Here is an 18,267-nt window from a genome sequence, read left to right on the forward strand (position 1 = left end):
TGCCTTATAGTTTCCTTATCAGTGAAGAGAGGGTAAGGGTGATGGTTCAACCTTTGCAAGAGAGCTTTGAGAACTTCCAATGCCAAGCAGTAGATAAGACAAACCCCCTGCAATTTGCGTTGCCTCTCATGTTTTCAGTGTCAAAGTAGGATTTCTCATATTAAAGAGCTTTTAAAGTACAAATTAAAGTTGCCTCTGTTTGTGACCTTGGCAAGACTAGGACTGTGAATGCTGCATTGAGAGGTTTTTCAGTAAATCACCTTAGGGAAAGAACAGCTCATTTCCCCAAAGAGACCACCCTTATGAGGTAGGGAAGTGTTCTTCTGACATTACCAATGAGGAAACAAGCAAAGAATGAAAACCATTTGTAGAGGGCAAAAGGATAAATTAACCCTGTAGCAAAACTGCAGATTAAGCCCTGAACCCTTTGATTCTGGTTATCTATTGTAACCTGTACAGCCACCACACCTCATTGGAACAAAGATACTGAGAAATTGATAAGAGATGGATTGTTGCTTCTGAAGAAAGACTTGTGTTCCTGAAAGCTTCTTCTTTGCACCTCAGCCTCACTGGTTGCTCTAATGAAGTGTTCCACCTCTCCTTAGAATTTTGATCTCTCTTATATCCTGATAATGTAGCAGCAAACATTGCTAATGCACTTAAATAACTCCATTTTACCTAGTTCTTAAATAGTTTTGACTCAGATCAGTACAACTGTGAAGTGAAGTTGATTTATGTCCGATCAATTTTGTGAGATCTTAATTCATGTTTAACAGGTTCTGGTTTATTGCCTCTGATTTTAGGTGTTGCTTAAGTCTGTGATATAGTCAAGAATGCTTTATGAAGAAAAATAGGTTTTCAGATGGTGCATTTGTGTTGACAAATGCAGAAATTGACAGAATTTAAGAAAGGCCCTCTGACATGAGTAGTCAGTTGGGAAGAGTGGCCTAGGAAGGCTTGTTTGGCTTCAGAATACATACTAGCCAACATTCTGTATGTGCTCTCTAACATGTGCTTCTGTATGTTTTGTTAGACTAGATTTGTAACCTGCTTTTTAAATTTTAATTCTTTATAGGCATATTTCACACCCAAACAATTCTGTTTATCTAGCTTAGATTACTGTGGGAGACTTCACTTTTTTTCTTCAAAAAGTAATTAAGCAATAAAACTAAGAGGTGGGTGTGCATATTGTGTAACTTCATAAACTTTAAGGTGTGTCAGGAGATAAAGAGGAAAGGCACAGCCTTCAGCCATCACCTGTTGTGTTTATTGCCAAAGAGCCATTTGCTACATGTACCTCATTGTCCCCCTAAATTCCAGGTTTTCAGTTTGGGAAAAGAAAAAAACAGGCTAGCATTAAGCTCAGGATTTTATGTGAACACAAAGATGCTTTAAATCATTCTTAGCATGCTTACTTGATGTGTTAAAGCAACTTCTGGGAAAAATACCCCAAAACAAAAGCACAAGTCAGCTCTAGATTCCCTTCAGTTCAGTTTATTAAATGGGGATATAATAAAGCAGATTCAAATAAAAGCAGCTTTCCTCCTTAATAAAAATGGCCAGCACCACATATAACACTTTTCTGCTTTGTTCTCTATGGGACAATGTACAAAAATATTTCATTCTTTATTTTTGCTGGTTATGAACAGGAACAAGTGAACTCTCATACTTCCTACTGTACAAGCACAATTTTTGCTTTCTATGACTGTCAAAGTTTCTTCCTGGCTTTATTTATGGTTGAAGAGATCCAAATTCTGACTGAGCCCTTGCAAAGCTGCTTCTTCAGCATGCAAAACTGGGAGTTAGTGTCCATGCCAAAGAAAAGTAATTTAAAGAAAACACTTAAAGTGATGTTGGAATCTGTGCTAGAAGTGACTTTTCATTGAGAAGTTCTCCCAAGAATTATGCTGAAGAAAATTAAAATCTGCAAACTAATGGGAATACAGTAAGTGCCCAGAGCAGCATGTGGTCTAGGGGATCTCCAGACACTTTATCTTCATACCATGCCATAGCCCTGCCATTGTCAAATTCTGTGTTTGATTAGCCCTTGGCAGAGTCTGCTAATTAGTGTTGCAAAATAGTATCATAGAATTTAATGGAATGGAAATGGCAGACAATTAGAATGTATTATTTAGGCAGCTGAGTTGCATACATGAAGAGGCTGAGATAAAAAAGTGCAGTAGGAGGCATTTGAAATGGGGGTTGTCGTTTCTTCAGTGAAAGGAATTATTTTGTAGTCTGCAGAGACTTCAGAGGATCATTTTCCAAATCCTAAAATGAACACTGGTGGAAGAAGCAGAGCACCAGATTTGGAAAAGCTGGCTGCTAAACTCACAAGTGCCTTCTGTGCCACCAAAGAGGAAGCAACTTGGGTGCTTCAGTTGTGTGTCTCAGGCTGTTTCTAGATGTTCTGGATCATCCAAGACCCCTGCACCAGACTGACAGGTGTGACACAGATGGGAAGCCAGTGGGTGCTGTGAGTGGCAGTGTTGGGACCAGGTGGAAGAGGACATCTGAAATGGCACTGAATGGCCATGTTTGCACAACTGACTCCCAGCAAAGAATCGAGTTTGCAGGAAGAATCTGGGATTTTGTAACTTTGAGATAATGTCCAAGGGAAGGGGATTTGACTTGTCCATGGGCAGAGTCAGACCATGGGGCTGAGTGCTCAGTGTACCCTCATTCACAGCCTTGTCATGCACATTGCTGTATAGCACACTTACCATATGTCAGCAGGGTTCTAGCATTATTTATAAATGTTATAAAAATTCTCCATGCCTGTGTAACTGATACCCATCTGGAAGTAATTTGCAAACTATTGAAATGGCAATGGTCAGAGTCAGGGAGAAGCAGACCACCAAGGGTTTTGCCTTAGCAGTTAATGATGTGTATTCTTCAGAAAATGCTAACATAAATATGCTGCAGCCTTAAATGTGATATGGAAACTAAAAATTCCTTAAGAACTTGGCCATGATTTTCTGACCACGCCTAAAGTATTTATAGAAAGCTAGAAGAGGAAAATATAACATGATAATTCAGTGTTTTTAGAAAGTAGAAACCATTCTCCAGTGTGAATTTTTGACTAGAATAATATCCATGTTGTGTTATGTTCTGTTGGCCTTTTTTAAAAGTGGCAGTCCTTTCCAATATGTTAAGTTATCTAAAGTAGTTTGAAGGATTTACACTCTATTTATGAATGATCTGCTAGATTAATTAAAAAGACAGTCTTTTATTGAGGAAGGCAAAAATCAAAATTTTTTATTCTTGGCCAGTTTTCCAGTCTGTCATCAGAAACTTGAACCACTCCAATAAAGCAGAAGTATATCTTAGACTTAATGACCTTTTTAGCTTGTTTTGATTTCCACTCTTAACCCTTTAGAATGTTGCCATCTTATTTGCCCTGCACTCATGGGCAAAATTCAGATGATAAGCTTTTAGCTGGTCCATGTGAGAGGCAGAGGACTGCAGTCTGTTCCATGTCTGTCTGTAGCTGTGACAGAAGGATGTGATTGTCCCAAGGAGAGCACAGGTAAATTCCCAGCCAGTCAGCCTTAGGGTAGGGCCCTGACCCTCTCCAGCAAGGGTTAGAGAGGTGCTCTGACTGTTGGGTATAAAAACCATAGCACACCCAGTAATACTGCAAGGAAAATAATCCTTCCTGACAGCACCAACAGTCACAAGTGCTCAGTTAACTTCCAGATGTGTACTGATACCAAGATCTGTTGTTGTGTTTGTGTTTTTTGCTCATACATGGTATGAAATAGTCTCTCTCCCGTGACACCGCCTTGTTCATTTTATCCAGCAAGGGCAAAACCTTCTTGTTTAATGACTGGTTGAGAATGGCTGGGGAGATCAAGTAATAAAATGAAGAGTTAGATCCATAAAAGTTTTCTATTTTCTGAAACACAATGCTGCTCTGCTTTTTGAGACATGAATAAACAGTGAACAAGGGACCACACATGTGCAACTAATTGTTGCAAGAAAATAAATAGTGCGACTGAGTATTTGCTTGACTATTTAATTATATCCATGTTGATAACAAGTCTTAGGAGGTCTTGCTTAAATATCTCCTCATCTCCCTTCCCTGGCCAGAGTTTTTGATCATGGTTTTTAATTGACAGAGTATAGTTTAGGAGCATAAGGAATAATTAAAATGTGTACTAGCAGTGAAAATGAGGTGGGGTTTTGCCATAAGGTTGTAATCAGGAAGTATCTGCAAGGGAGATGTCTGGAGTTATTTTCCCTCTTGCCTGCAGTTGAAGATGACCAGCTGGCTGAAATGGCACAGCTGCTTGTTTTTGTAGGATCTGTTTCAGTGTGTAATTTAGATGGTACACTTCCTCTGATTTCTCCATCAGCACCAAGCTGTATTATCCTTGGGCAGGGAGAGGGAGTGTAGTGTATTTTATATTCCCTGAGTTTCCTGAATAAGACATGTCTCGGAGTTATGCCAAGGCTGGGCTGTTAGTTTAGGGTGCTGTGTCTTTCCTCACCTGGCTGTGGAACACTTGGTGGAAAGACTTGCCTTGTCCTTCATGCTAGATCTTCCAAGAGCAGTGTTTTCAAGGTAGTATGCCAGTGTTGGTGAGATGGTGCAATTCTTTTCTCTTTCATCTATGTGAAAAATTCCAAGGTTTATAGTTAGAAACTGGAGGTGAAGGACTTATTTTGAGTAGAAAAGGTAAGAATGGCTCTTCATGTTGTCCTTGTGTTAACACATGATAACTAAACCTGTGGTTAAACATCCTCTTGTAAAACAGGCTGGCATGATTGGAGACATTACTGCCCCATCTCTGTCCATTCAGCCTCACCAGCAGACTGAGGAACAGGCAGAGATGTTTTTCAGCTCCTTTTTTACAAAGGTAGCCAGTGTAGATACCAGCTGTTGGTTCCTCAAAAATAGCAGTATGATATAGGGTTGGAAGCCACTTCATCGATCTACCAGCTCTGAGTATTTGAACAGCTGGAGGAGGTGATTTCCTTAGTTGATCCAGCCTGAATTCCAAGAGGTAAAACTTTAATGAAAAAAATGCAAGGGGTAGGTTTCTCATGTGGTAGCAAGTTAAAAGCCTAACAACTTGACCAGCCAGCTCACATTACTGCCTTGTGTGCACTGGAGCTTTAAAAGTCATCAGCGTGTTGTAACTTGCACCTTCAAATTCTAGTCAAGACAAACCTTTAGGCAAAGACTCCCAAGTAGAATTAACCACAGTCAGCTAAGATATTTTTAAACATCATTTACTTGGTCTGCATTAAATGCTAAATGATGTTTCAAAACATGTTGGCCAACCTGTGTTTAATTAGTGCTTTCTTATCTCTGTGAGTCCTAAATCAATTTGGTTCTGGATGAGTTTTAGTCATGCTGATACAAGAATATTTCTGTAGCTTAGAAGGTTCTTACTCTGCTTGACAGCTGCATGTTTTTTCCTGTTTGTGGGGATAGATGTTGGTAGGTTGAGTAAATTCCATTGTTTTTTAGAAGATGAGAGGTTTTTTTTCTTTCCAGTTTCTGTTTCTACATGTTAATTTCCAAAGTTGACAGTCCCAAGACTGGTTATTCTGCTGCAAGTACTTTTAGAGGACAACAAAACTTTTTCCTTATCTGCTAGTTTTTTTGAGTTTCAGTGTTCTGCTCACATGCACACACATAGAAGCTGGCTTAGCTAAATGGCCTGAAGGCTGGGCTTTCCCGTGTTACACTTTCAAGACCAGTCTTAAAGCCTTATTATGCTGCCAGGTTGGGGCTGTCTGAAGTATAAACCAGATAAGAAACTTCTGGAGGCTGAGCAGTAACTTGAGAAGCCCTTAAGCTGTGTCTCTCCAAGTACTGGTCTCCAAATGGTGCTTGTGCCATGCAGTCCTCCCTCCTCCTTTTGGTTTCAGTAATTGGAGTGTGGGACAAAAGATGTGTGTGTGTGAGTGATCAGGTAGCCAGTTCAAGGCTGGGGTCTCAGGAGTCATCACAGGAGCTCTATGAAAACCTTAGACAGAAAAGGAGAAGAAATAAATCCTGTGTGTTGAAGGTGAACAGCTTATACTCTGAGAAAGTAACTGAGTCTATGCTATCATCACAGTTTCATAGTATGATGCTATATGTTACCATAAGAAGACATGGTGATGTCATTCTTTTCCCTCCTTTCCTCCCCTCTGCTTGCATGTTTGTATTCTTGTATATTTTGTTAGCACAGAGGTACTCTTGGCTAATTAGCCTTGGCAGATGTCCTGGCACAGAAATAGTAACCAGACTCCTATGAAGTTCTTTTTCCTGCCCTTCTTATATAAAAGTAAAATTTTAGATGATTCTGTTAGAATATTTGTTTTTATTCCAGCTCGGAAAAAGCTAACAGTCAACCTAAACTGAATCAGAGTATCATACTGAAAATTGCCTAAATTTCTTTAGGGTCATTCATTGTGAAGGTGTCTGCAGAACCTGAGTCTTATATTTACCCAGTATTCCTCTGGAGTGGTTAGAAAACCAGTGACAGAAGTTTCATTGCTAAATATATGTCCACTTAATCCACTTCCCCATTCTGCAGTGTCACTTGCTAGATGCATGGTCATTTAAAGATCCCATGCCTAGGTAGCCAGTAAAAGCCAGGACAAGAGACAAGGCTGTGTAACAGACCAGAGCAACTTTGAGTATTTACTATAACAGCAGCAGTTTTTTCACCCTCTCATATCTGACCATTAACTTATTTCATGATCTTGGAAACCATCCAAGTACCACTATCTGCTAAAAGCACAAATCTGTAGTTAATTGAGTTGTTTCATCCCAGTTGATCAAAACCAAACTTGGTGGCTTTCATCTCTGTGTGTCTGCTGTGCAGACTAGGTAAGTGAAATGCATTATTGCCTGAGTGTTTAGATAGCTATCAAGAGAAAGGTCTATCTGGCCTATGGTAAAGCAAAGTTACCACAGCTTAGTACAAGATGAGCAGAGGCAAGCAGGGAGAAGAGAATATATTTTATAAAATATATTCTGCATTTTGCTGTGGAGGTGAGAGGAATCAAAATTGTTTTCTGCAACAACTCAGCATTTCTGTTGTAGAATAGGTGTTAACCAGTTTAAAAGACACCATGGTATTGTTGCTTATGTTTATGACATTTATGTCCATGTTAAAAAATTTATGCAAACTTCTGAGATTTTTTGCTGCAGAATGCTTGTTGAGATTACAAAGACCACTTGTTTCAACAACTATAGTGTATAATAATTTTTTTATGATATAGTATTTCTTTTGGTGCATGTGTTGCAGCCTATGGGTTCTACTTCGAGGTCTTGCCCAAATACAGATATTGCTTGAAAATGAAAGGATAGAGCATATTTTGCATGGTTATAGATGCTTGCTTTCCTGAAAATCCATTGTAATTTTTTTTCCTGTTTTTGATAGTCCATGGAAAGCATTACCACAGAGCACAGTTTGTCTTGTGGTAGATGCTGGTGACTCTTACTGGCAATTTAAGCATAGAACTTCTGAACAAGCTTTAGACTTTTTAATCAATTGCTTTAGTTTACTTAGAAATTTTAGCTTTTTAGACCAGAAATGCATTTTGAAAACAAGGAACTGTCTTAAAGCTCAGTATAACTTTGAGAAAGCTGTAAATGCTGGAAAGGAAAAGATCATGGCAAGAAGTAGAATCGATGCAGTTTCATTGCTGTTGCAGTTACAGTGCTCTTTCTTCAGTCATAATGTGTCTTGCTGTAGGTACACACAGTTTTATAAATAATGGTTGAGGTTGTATAATTCTGAAACCACTGGAAGAAAAGGAGGAGACAAATGCATTTTCTGTTAGCAGCAGCAAATAAAGTAGCCATTCAGTTTTGTTGAACTGGTGTGGAGGAATTTGGAGTAGCCTGTAGGGAATAGATTGGTTTCCCAGCAGTTCAGCAGGCTGCAGCTGACAGGAGTCCCAGAGGGGCTGTTTGCTCCTCACAGCTAAGCAAAGCTGAGTTTGGGCTGGAGACAGCTTCCATTTACCAGCTCCTCCCTTCCTGCAGCTGCCCATCTTGGGGGGGAGCTGTCTCACAGGCAGGGCATCCACCTGCATAGGGGATGCAGTGAAACTCTGTTCTGCAAATGACTGTACCTCTCCTGTAGAGCTCTAAACCTTGATTAATAAATTGTAGCACATAAGTAAGCATCAGCCATTAAGATAAAAAAGATTTATGTTCCAGAGCAACTGCTGTTCTGGCACAGCTGGAGGCTAAAGCTCTTTTCTGGAGGAAACACTTGTTGGGCATCATGGATTAAGTTGTCTGTGAGGCATTTTCAGAGATTACTTCTGTTGTGGGAGAACTTCAAGTAAAATTCGAATTTGTATTTGCAAAACACAGAGAACCTAGAAAAGGTGGGAGTTAGGGACAGGCATGTAAAGGTAGCAGAATAGTTCAATGTCAGATTTCACAAAATACAGAGTTTGCAAAAATTCAGGTGGAGAAGCAGTGTAATGCTTTCCAATAGGATGAAAATAGGCAGGTAAAAGTTGGATAGCTAAAAGTGGATGTGGGCCAGGCAGAGGAACAGTGATGAATACTGAAGGCTCAGGCTTGACCAAACCCTGAAACAGGAGTCTTGGGTCTTAGCACAAAGCAGCTAATGTAGAAGTAAAAATAATAAATCAGGTGTTTTATTATGACATATCAGGATTGCAGTCTGTGCCACTATTTGATCTGTGGAGAAAGTAGCCTATATATATGTATTATCAGAGACAAGATAGAGAGAAGGTTAGGACCATTCCATCAAGAGGAAAAGGAAAAAGCAACCCAAATTCCACAGAAGAAACATTTTCTGTATGAGCATAAGACCTGCAGATGGACAGAAGGAGATGAAACTCTTTGCTGGAGTTCACTACTAAGGTAACTGCTGTCTGGGATGCAAGACAAGGAGAGAGGTTTCCAAGAAGTTTTATTGCATACTGTCATAAGAAGAGAGATGATTTTAATTGTTACAGGCAAAAATGTATCCTTGGAACGCCCTCCCTGACTTTTGGAGCAGCACCAGTGATTAACTTGGCTTAGTTAGCATGCAGCTGGGCTGCCAGACTCATCATTGCAGAAGTTTTAATTTCCCAAAAGAGGGAAAACAGTATTAGCTGCAGTTCCAGTGCAAGAAACTGGACTTGCTGTGTTCTCTGGGAATGAGACACCATGAAATGTTGGTCTTCAACTGCATTGTATCCTGATTTCTGTAATAACAGTAAGGTGTCCTCCACATCTGGAGAGTATTTACTGTGTCACTTTAAATAATGGTTACAGGGTATTGCTCACCTCTAGCAGAAGTATTTTCTACTCCATGTGCCCTACTCTGTTACGCTGCTATTCTGAAATTGAGTCTGTAAATTTGAATTTGTCCAAATTTACCATTAAAACACTTAATATTTATTTTTAGAGTAAAAATAGAAGACTACAACATTCATGCTAAGCAATTAGGAAAGATACCTACTGTGGCCATACATTACAGCTGTGACTTCACTGGAGCAGCCTCCAAGGTTTAACTCAGATGCACTAATTCCAGATACCTGCAGTCCTTGGCAAAGTCTCCCAACAAGGGAAGTCAGGGTTGAGTTAACAGAAAAACTCATGGTCAGTGTGATACACATTTACATCCTACTTCAGATGCTGCTGTGTTTGTGCCTTGAGAAGTAAGAGATAGCAAATAAAGGCTTTTGTGGCCTTGTGGCATGGCAGGACACTTTACAATTGTCTGTTTAATTAAATTTTTACTGTCTTTGTGGGTGAATCTGTTTTGCAGCCCACTGCCTTTTGGAGAAAGAGCTCTAATTAATGGTGATGTACCATGGTTCAGTGGCAACAAATGGACTTCCAGACTAGGTCTCTGTAACCGTGAATGAAGGGAAGGATAGGTGCTCAGCCCTTGATAGTGTAAATGTAGGCTGCCTTAAGGTGCTGCTTTGTGGCAATGTGGAGTTGTCCCAGCATAGAGCAGAAATTTCCAGAGCTGCTCTCAAGCAGGATAGTGACTCTTGCTGCCAGGAGATCAAAGTTGTGTCTTTTCTGTTGTGTTAGAGTTTTGGCCTTGGTAAAACTGTGATTTCCCTTAGCTCATTTACCATGTGCATGAGAGAGAGGGAGAGAGAAACAGAGATGCTTTAAAATGATTTAATAATCAATACTTTTAAAACTTGCTGAAAGAAGGTAACATGGAAAACCTGACTGGATGATTTCAATGACATCCTAATTTATAATGCTGTATGTGTGCTATTTTGTATGCCAGCAAATTTTCAATTATCTCTTTAAAATGAACCTGGTTACGTAAAGAGAAACCTTTCCATCCTTCCAGCTGCTGCATGGGAAAAGTGTTGGGAGCAGAGTGTGATTCACTGATCTGTGCCTGCTTGAGAGCTGCAGCTGGAACCTCCTCATGAGCAGCTCCCCAGGGCTAGGATGTGAATGATAAACGTGTATTTGGCAAACTGATTAGCAAAGCCTTTCCACACTTCCTGGAGCACTGCCAGACAGTGCAGAAATGGAAATGTAATTGATCACAAGGGCTGGGTTTTTTCTGTTGGTTGGAAAAAGGCTGAAGAAGCAGGAGTTGCCTTGAGGGAAGCAAAGTTCTACTATTTGAACTCAGACAAGCCTTGCTCTGGCTCAGCTGTAATTTGTTTCCAGTGCTCTTCAGGTGTTGCTAGTGACATTCAGGTTGAGGGATACTGTTCAACTGTATTTAGTTTAGCTTTTTAAAAGCTAAAGTAATAATCCCCAGTCTCTTTGGGAGAGGGAACAGATGCCTGACAAGCCTCACACACACCAGATTAATGGGGAGCCTTGGCTGAGCTGCAGCCAGAGCTGCCTGACAAATTTACCAGGGCTGCCACTCATAGAATTGTGCAATATGTAATCATGGTAATGTTTGTATGCAAAACGCTTAGGTGCTACAGCCTCAGCTGAATTCTGTTTGATTTAAGGATTTGTATTATGCTGTTTCAAACACATTGTAACACAAACATGTTTTGCAGGTTTCTGGCTCTCTGCTGTAGAGACCCAGCAGCTTTCATCAGTTCTTCTTTCTGTTTACAGTGAACTTCTTAAGAAAGTATTAGAAAGAAAGACGTGAAATATTGCAAACCTCCCTCCACATCCCCCCAGATAAGTTAATCAAGTTGATTCGGACAGCTAGTGACAGCAAAATGAATTTTAGGAGAATGTTTAGTTGCCATCTGGAAACTTCCATTAATGTTAAAAATTCTGAGTATTTGAAAAATCATGTCCCAGCTCTGAAATTCTGAGGTTGCTTGCAGACAGGAGATTTCAAGAATAAGCATGTATAGATTCTTCTTATTTTGCTTCTAGTGTCAGAGCTGTTTGATTATACTCAAGCCATGCAGACAAACTTTTCTCAGCAGTCAGCAGATTTGGTTTTATTTTAAACATGCTTGTAGTGATGTCAGAACCATAGCAACTGGGGGGTGTGTGAAAATACCAGGACTGAAAACCAGCATCTACCTTAACATGCAGGAGGAACAGAGTTTTCTAAGAGCAAGTAGGATCTTCTGCTGTCATCTTCTTGTTCATGAAGGTGTTGTCCTCTTCTCCCTTGGTTTATAAATATAACCATCCACATTTCAGAAATTGATTTAATAAAGATAACTAGTGTCCTCTCTATCAGGCAGCATTTTATGAAGTCACTAATTCTGTTGCAAGCAGATTTATATAAGCATTATGTACTTTGGTAATCTCTTTTATGTAGTTAGAGAAGAAGATAAAAATGTAATAACATTGCTATGTTCTGGCAAGCTAATACTTTAGATGTTGCTCTTGTTATTTCCTTTGATTGCCTCTTTGAAATAATATTTTCCCTTTACTGTGTCTGGCTTGCTGCACAATGCCTTTTAACAGTGGAGGTGGTTTTTGATATTCTGTAACCTTTGTTAAAGCACATTGATTGCTTTTTAATTATTAACACTTATTGGATTGTACATAGTACTTCCACAGATGATTTCATTGCACAACCTTGTTTAACATTGCTTTTGCTTACCCTGGATATGAAACCCAAGTCCAAAAGCAAATACTTTGGCTGAAACTTTTGCATCTTTTGTCAGTTATGGGTTACCAGGTGTTTTCCATTATTGTCTTTATCCTTGAAAAATACAGCTATTAGCAGCTCAACCAAGGCTGGGACTGCACAGGATCTGCTGGTCAGGGGAGAGGTAAAACATTGAAAAAAAAAAAGAGTGGGGAAGGGGGAATGAGTTGTTTGGAAGCAGCTGTTTTGACTGCTGTTTCTGCTTTCCTGCTTGTATCCTACTGCATCTCATGTCTTCATTATTTTTTATATCATGGTAATTTTCATCATTTCCTTTGTCTTAATGTCTGGCAGTCCATACACATTTCCAGTGTGTATGGCTGAGAATCCTGTTCTGTTTCTCCCTGCCCCAAAAGAGTTCCCTTTCTTGAAAAGTTCTTCCAGATAGCTGACCAAAAAGATGAAATATTATCAATATTATGTCTTGTTCATATTCAGCATGTGTTCTGTCAACGGTCAGCACTGGGTGAACACACCACTTCCTTGTGAATATTGTTTTTATATTTGGGATTTCATATTCTCATAGAGACTTCTGCTGCTTTGCTGTAGCATCTAGCTGTTTTTAACTCTTACTTCCTTGAGAAACTGCTGTGTATTAAAAACATGTGGGTACCAGAACATGTGTGTTTCAGTGGAGCAGTGCTGAAAGCCAGAGGATTTCAGCAAATGCACTGTCAAACCCAGTACTGTAAGAAGGTTCTTCATCACTCTAGGGTGTGTTTTTTCTAGCACATTTACAAAAGAATATCCACAAGGCTGAGTGATGCATCCTCATTGTTAAAAATGTGGTATAAGTAAAATTAATATTGCAAACTTGGAAGAGTGTGAATGTAGGGTAATTGAATGCAAAATGCATAACTGCTTGCAGGATATGATACAGGAGTGATTTTCCTTGTTAGATGGCTGGAGAAGTACTGTGTTTTGTGACTGAAATTACTATTGCAATTTTTTTCCAGGAGACTGGCTGGCAATGACCTTACTTTTATCCATCCAAAGGCCCTGTCTGGGTTGAAAGAACTCAAAGTTCTGTAAGTAATTGGGTTTTAGAGTTTCATAGCTAGCTGTATGCTTTCTTAGTGCATAGCCAGACTGCTTACTGGTAGGCTGGAGGAAATTTTTTTGCCCTCTGTCCTCCTAAAGCATAGCTCTCCTGCTTTGTTGGTTTTTTTTTCTTTACAAAGCCTGCTGGATGTGGTTCAGATGACAAGATGAACTTGACTAAACTATAATTATTGCATTTATTAGAACACTTCTTTGTTTCTAAAGTATATTTTGTAGCAGAAGAATTAATTTTATCAGTTGACTTGTCTACTTGAATTTTTACCCTAATGCACCAAAACTGAGAAGATTTTAAAAGGTTATTTACATTCTCTTTGTAAAAGAACTCACATGACACACATTGTCCTGTAAGAGAATGTTGAAGAAACCCACAACAGTACAGCTTAATTCAGCTTGGCCCAATGGTGCTTTGTTGTGAGTACACTTTTTAAACTTGATTGTTAATGCATTGTGCATTGATGCAACCTCAGTAAAAATTAGAGGTTTGTGTGTTTTCTAGCATGTATAATTCCACAAGAAAACAATAAAATATCATCTCTTGCAGCAAATTTGTCCTAGTGTTTAACCTCTTCAGTGAGTTCCCAAGGGAATTTCAGCATATTGTGTCAGAGCTTATTCTCTGCAAATTAATGCTATTGATGAATGAATTGTAAATAAAACTGAAATATACCATTTTCTTGTTTCAGTGTTGCCTTTGGGTATCTGGTGTTGGTAATTGTACATGCATTTACATACCCTGGAAATCTGGCAAACCATAACAGGACTATGGGCTTTTCTGTTACCTCTGCTTTTGATAAAGATGATTGTCAAATTCTACTTTATTAACACAGTAATTTTTACAGAACCCTACAGAACAACCAGCTGAAGACTGTACCTAATGAGGCCATCAGAGGATTAAGTGGCTTGCAGTCCTTGTAAGTTGTCTTACTTTGCTTTTGCTTTTGGGTTGTTCTCCAAGGTCTGTTCTCAGTCACTGTACACCTCTGCTCATTCTATAGAGTCAGGAATTACAATAATGTCTGTGTAATAATGGACCTGGGGTTTCTGAAAGTGCAATTGCAGCTGGGACAAAGTTTCACAACTAAAATTCATGAGGAATTTTATTTGTGATCTTTGGTGGAGTGACCCAATGCAAACTCTTTCAAAACTCAAACACTGGGTGCAAGATTGCTGTATTAATGCAGGGCTGGTAGTTCAACTCTAAGCCCTCTTGCACATCCTGAGGTGTTAAAGCAGTTCTTAAATGTTGTGCAAAAATGAATGATGCCCAAATCTTGTGTATCCAGAGCAGGAAAAGGGATTTCTGGGAAGAAGTGTTACTTGGGACATGCCTAGTATTGGCTTTAGGGGAAGGTGTTGAAATCTCACAGACAGTTATGAATACCTCAGCTATTATTGCTAGTTGCACACAAGGTATTTGATATGTGTTTATACTATCTCATGGCTTATTATGTTTTATAAAGCATTTAATCAATCTTAATAGTCAGTTACAGCTCTCTAGGTGGTAGATGCCTATCACTGTGAGGAGGAGGAGATGGGAGGGGCTGCAGAATTTTTCCTCCTTCCGGCTTGGCTGCAGAGAGAGGGAGGGGAAAAGAGAGTGTAAATTATCTGTTCTCTCTGTGCCAAAGTTCAGGTTTCTGGCCCAAGACCCTGTTTCTTTCAGATTATGGTTTTTTGAAAAAAAAATTTAGTTTTCCAAAATAGATTTGCAAACTATTGCACAACTTTTGCAGAGGTATTTTTCAGCATTCCTTAAGCTTGGATCTAGCCCCTACTTCTCATAGCTGTGAATTGAACATCCACATTTAACTCTTGTTTTAGCATGTGCATAGAAGAGAAAATACCTCAGTCTTGATGCAAATACTATGCATTGTAATAAAAGCCCTTCAAATTGCATGATAAGAATTAACCTTCAGTAATAATTTAAAACAAAACAAAAACATCTTCCTGGCTTCCAGCATTTCTTTGATGCCAAAAAGAGAAACTACTTTTGTAAAAATGTTTGTCTACAAATCATCCATTTCATTTTCAGTGAACATGCTTTTTTCTATACATATTTACAGTAATGTTTGTTCTCTAATTAAAGTTTAAAATAGTAAGTCTCCAGTTGCTGGAGATAATTTGGTGATAATTTTACATGCAAAATGGAACAAAATTTAAGAGAAAAATAATGTATAAACTAAGACATCATCTATCATTTTTTAAAAATTCATAATGTTCTTTAATATTTTTGAAGATGACTGTTAGCTGTTTTTAAAAAAGCAATCATTTTAGTTTTGAAAAACAGAGTAGGATGATTATGTAAGATTGTGTAATTTAATCATTATAATCCCTTAACCAAAGAATCCTTACAATTAAGATATAATAGTAACAATTTAAAATGTGGTGAGATTTCCCTTTCTAGGAGCTTCATTGTTCAAGGGCAAATGATGAACTGTATCAATTTTAGGATGGTGAAAAAGGAGGAAATTAGGTCAGTAAGTAGTAGCAAGCTGCTTGTTACTTCTTTTTCTGAGGAAAACCAAATTGGAAAACCAAATATGGTGGGCAAATCCAGTCTGGAAGTCAGTGGTGTCAGAATGACAGACAGTTCTGAGCTGGAGGATCACTGAACCCAGCTCTCTAGTGAATGGTCCACACAGGGATTGCAGCCATGATTTTGGTTAGTAGCACCATGCTCCAACCAATTGAGCTAATCTGGCAAGATATTGTCATGGGTTTCTTTTTTTTTTTTTTTTTTTGCTTCCATCCACTGATGTGACCCAGCCTTTGGTTTGTCCCTCTCCCTTCCTTAGACTGGTACCTGTCTGCATTGCAGGACCACTCTAATTTGTTAGAATGGGCAGGAATTTGAGAATAAATTGGGTTTTGAGACAAGTGTACTGGGAGATGAAAAGTATTTTTTCTATTCTGTTTGTTTACTTCCCCAGAATGCATTTCTGTGATGTTAATGAATTTCAGGAAAACTTTGTTAGTGTGACTCATTCATAATTACACTGATTATGCATATCCCCTAGTAATGTAGGTAGCACCTTCTGGCAAAGGAATATAAGAATGGTCCTCTGAATTTGGTGTCTGAGCATGGAAACATAAGTGTCAGCATGCTGCTTTATTGTATTAAAAAAAAGGAAAAAGTTATTTATTCCCCTCCCTAAGGAGTTTCTGTGAATTCAAAACTCCCAAGTTGCTGTGAGCTTCTTTTAAAACAAATAACTCATTGCAGAATATATGCTAGAAGACTTGCTTCTACTCTTTTGTACAATCTCCATCCCAAATCTGCAAGTTTAAACATTACTGAACTGTCCCTTTTTTGGCAGTTTCCCAGTTTGCTCTGAAGTATTGTTCAGGAGTATTTTTTACTTTGAAGGCACAAATTACTTCCTCATAAAACTTCATCATACATTGATAATAATTTCATTTGAAACACCTTTACAACTGTTTCCTGTCTTAATGTGCTCCAGTTTTTAGCTTCATAGGTATGTGGTATGTATTAACAAACTCAGTAAACATACTAGGGTGGAAATAAAGAAGATAGTTTTAGGAGTTTGATCATCTGCAGTGTTTATATTACAGCTGATGAGTAGCTAGCCTGGTTCAGAATACTAAATGACAGCTCTTTCTTTTCTGTTTGCATTGAATATTTTTCCCAGCTCTGGCCTCCAAAAGAGAGCTAGAATTGGGTTCTTTATATGGAGGTGAAATTTAGCAGAATTAAGGAGTTTTCTTGAGTGGAAGCTTGCTGTGTAGCACCCCAGAAGAGTTTATCTGGCAGGATGTATGCTGACATTGGAAGATGCTGTGATGGGTGTGGCTGTGGGACAGCTCTGCCGAGGGAGAAGCCACTGGTTGTCCAGCTTGTGCCTGCCTCTTGTAGTAGCAGAAAAACCTGACAGAGAGCTTCACAAGTGTAACCAATAGTCCTGGTGCATTTTGATTACTGCAAAGCATCCACAGCATGTTTTTGTGATGAGAAAGCCATGGAGTGGTATACTTTGTACTTCAGGTCTGGAAATGGTATTGGTGAGGTTTATGGGCAATGCAAGGGTCAGGCAGAGAGCAGCAGGTGCTCAGCAGTGTGTGAAGCTGCTGCCTGAGAAGGACCCAGAAGCCATTAAAGACAGTCACTCCTTTAAGTGCCTTGGCATATTTGACTCTGACTTATTTTGGTAACACTGTTTATTCTGAGCTTTGACCCAGAATCTGGGGATTTGGAAAATGGGTCTGTAAACTGCAACAATTTTTAGGCTTGTTCTGATTTACCACAGAATCCCAGCTATGTAGGACTAGTAGGAATATTCTAGTACAATTCCCAGAGTGTGACACATATTGGAACTGCACTCTTTAAACAAAGACTTACAGATGCTTTACAAAGGAAAACTTTATTCCACTTGAATAATAATCCCACCACTGTGCATTTGCCATCAAACCCAGGAGTCTTTTGAAAGCCTGTCAATATCTGCTAATGTATTGGGTATGATTTATTGTAATTGTTCTGCTGTCCCAGCACATGTGCACACCTGTCCACATGCAGGGAATATTGGAGTTAAGGCACTGCAGCCTGGCTGTTCTGCCAGATTGCCAAGCTGTGGGATTTGGGATCATGCCAGTGCAGTGCTCAGCTGTGAGAGCTCCTGCCTTCCTTGTTGTGTGGGTGCTCCTCTGGGCTGCAGGTGAGTGTCTCCATGTGACCAGCAGGCATTTTCTGCAGTACCTGGTGGCACTTCTGCCTCCCTCAGCAGCCCACAGCAGGATCACAACCAGTTTTTCAGGCTGCTTTCCTGTCTTAGGAGGCTGGAGCAGGCTGCAGGCAGAGTCAGGCAGGAGGCATGAATGTGCTGAACTGGGATGGGATAATATTTTCTGGGAGTGGGAATCATCTTGGCCCAGCTAGGAAAGACTAGGGTCCTGTTGTAATAAATCAGACAAGATTCCATTTTCTTCATGCAGGAAAAGCCAATTCTTTATTCACACAACTTATTTTGTATGGTTTTTACAGACCTCATGTGCAACTCTAGTTGGTTAATGGTTTTCTTGCCAAATTCTCCATTGGTTAGTAAGAGGTATTTTACTTGTCTGTCAAATTTCTCTATTCTTGGTTAGTTTACACATTTTGTTCACTGATTCCCATGAGACAGATTTCTTGTTTATTGCAGGTGCAAAC

The 18,267-nt window shown here is 39.2% G+C and overlaps 1 protein-coding gene across 1 annotated transcript in view; it reads left to right on the forward strand.

Moving 5' to 3' along the window:
* Positions 1-18,267, forward strand: part of LGR4 (leucine rich repeat containing G protein-coupled receptor 4) — a 69,419-nt gene that overhangs the window by 31,639 nt on the left and 19,513 nt on the right. The window contains exons 3-4 of the mRNA XM_056493650.1: positions 13,001-13,072; positions 13,946-14,017. Of these exons, the coding sequence (XP_056349625.1) occupies positions 13,001-13,072; positions 13,946-14,017 (144 nt within the window). The remainder of the gene's footprint in view (positions 1-13,000; positions 13,073-13,945; positions 14,018-18,267) is intronic.

The sequence above is a fragment of the Oenanthe melanoleuca genome, chromosome 5 (assembly GCF_029582105.1).
Source record: "Oenanthe melanoleuca isolate GR-GAL-2019-014 chromosome 5, OMel1.0, whole genome shotgun sequence".
Taxonomy (NCBI): Eukaryota; Metazoa; Chordata; class Aves; order Passeriformes; family Muscicapidae; genus Oenanthe; species Oenanthe melanoleuca.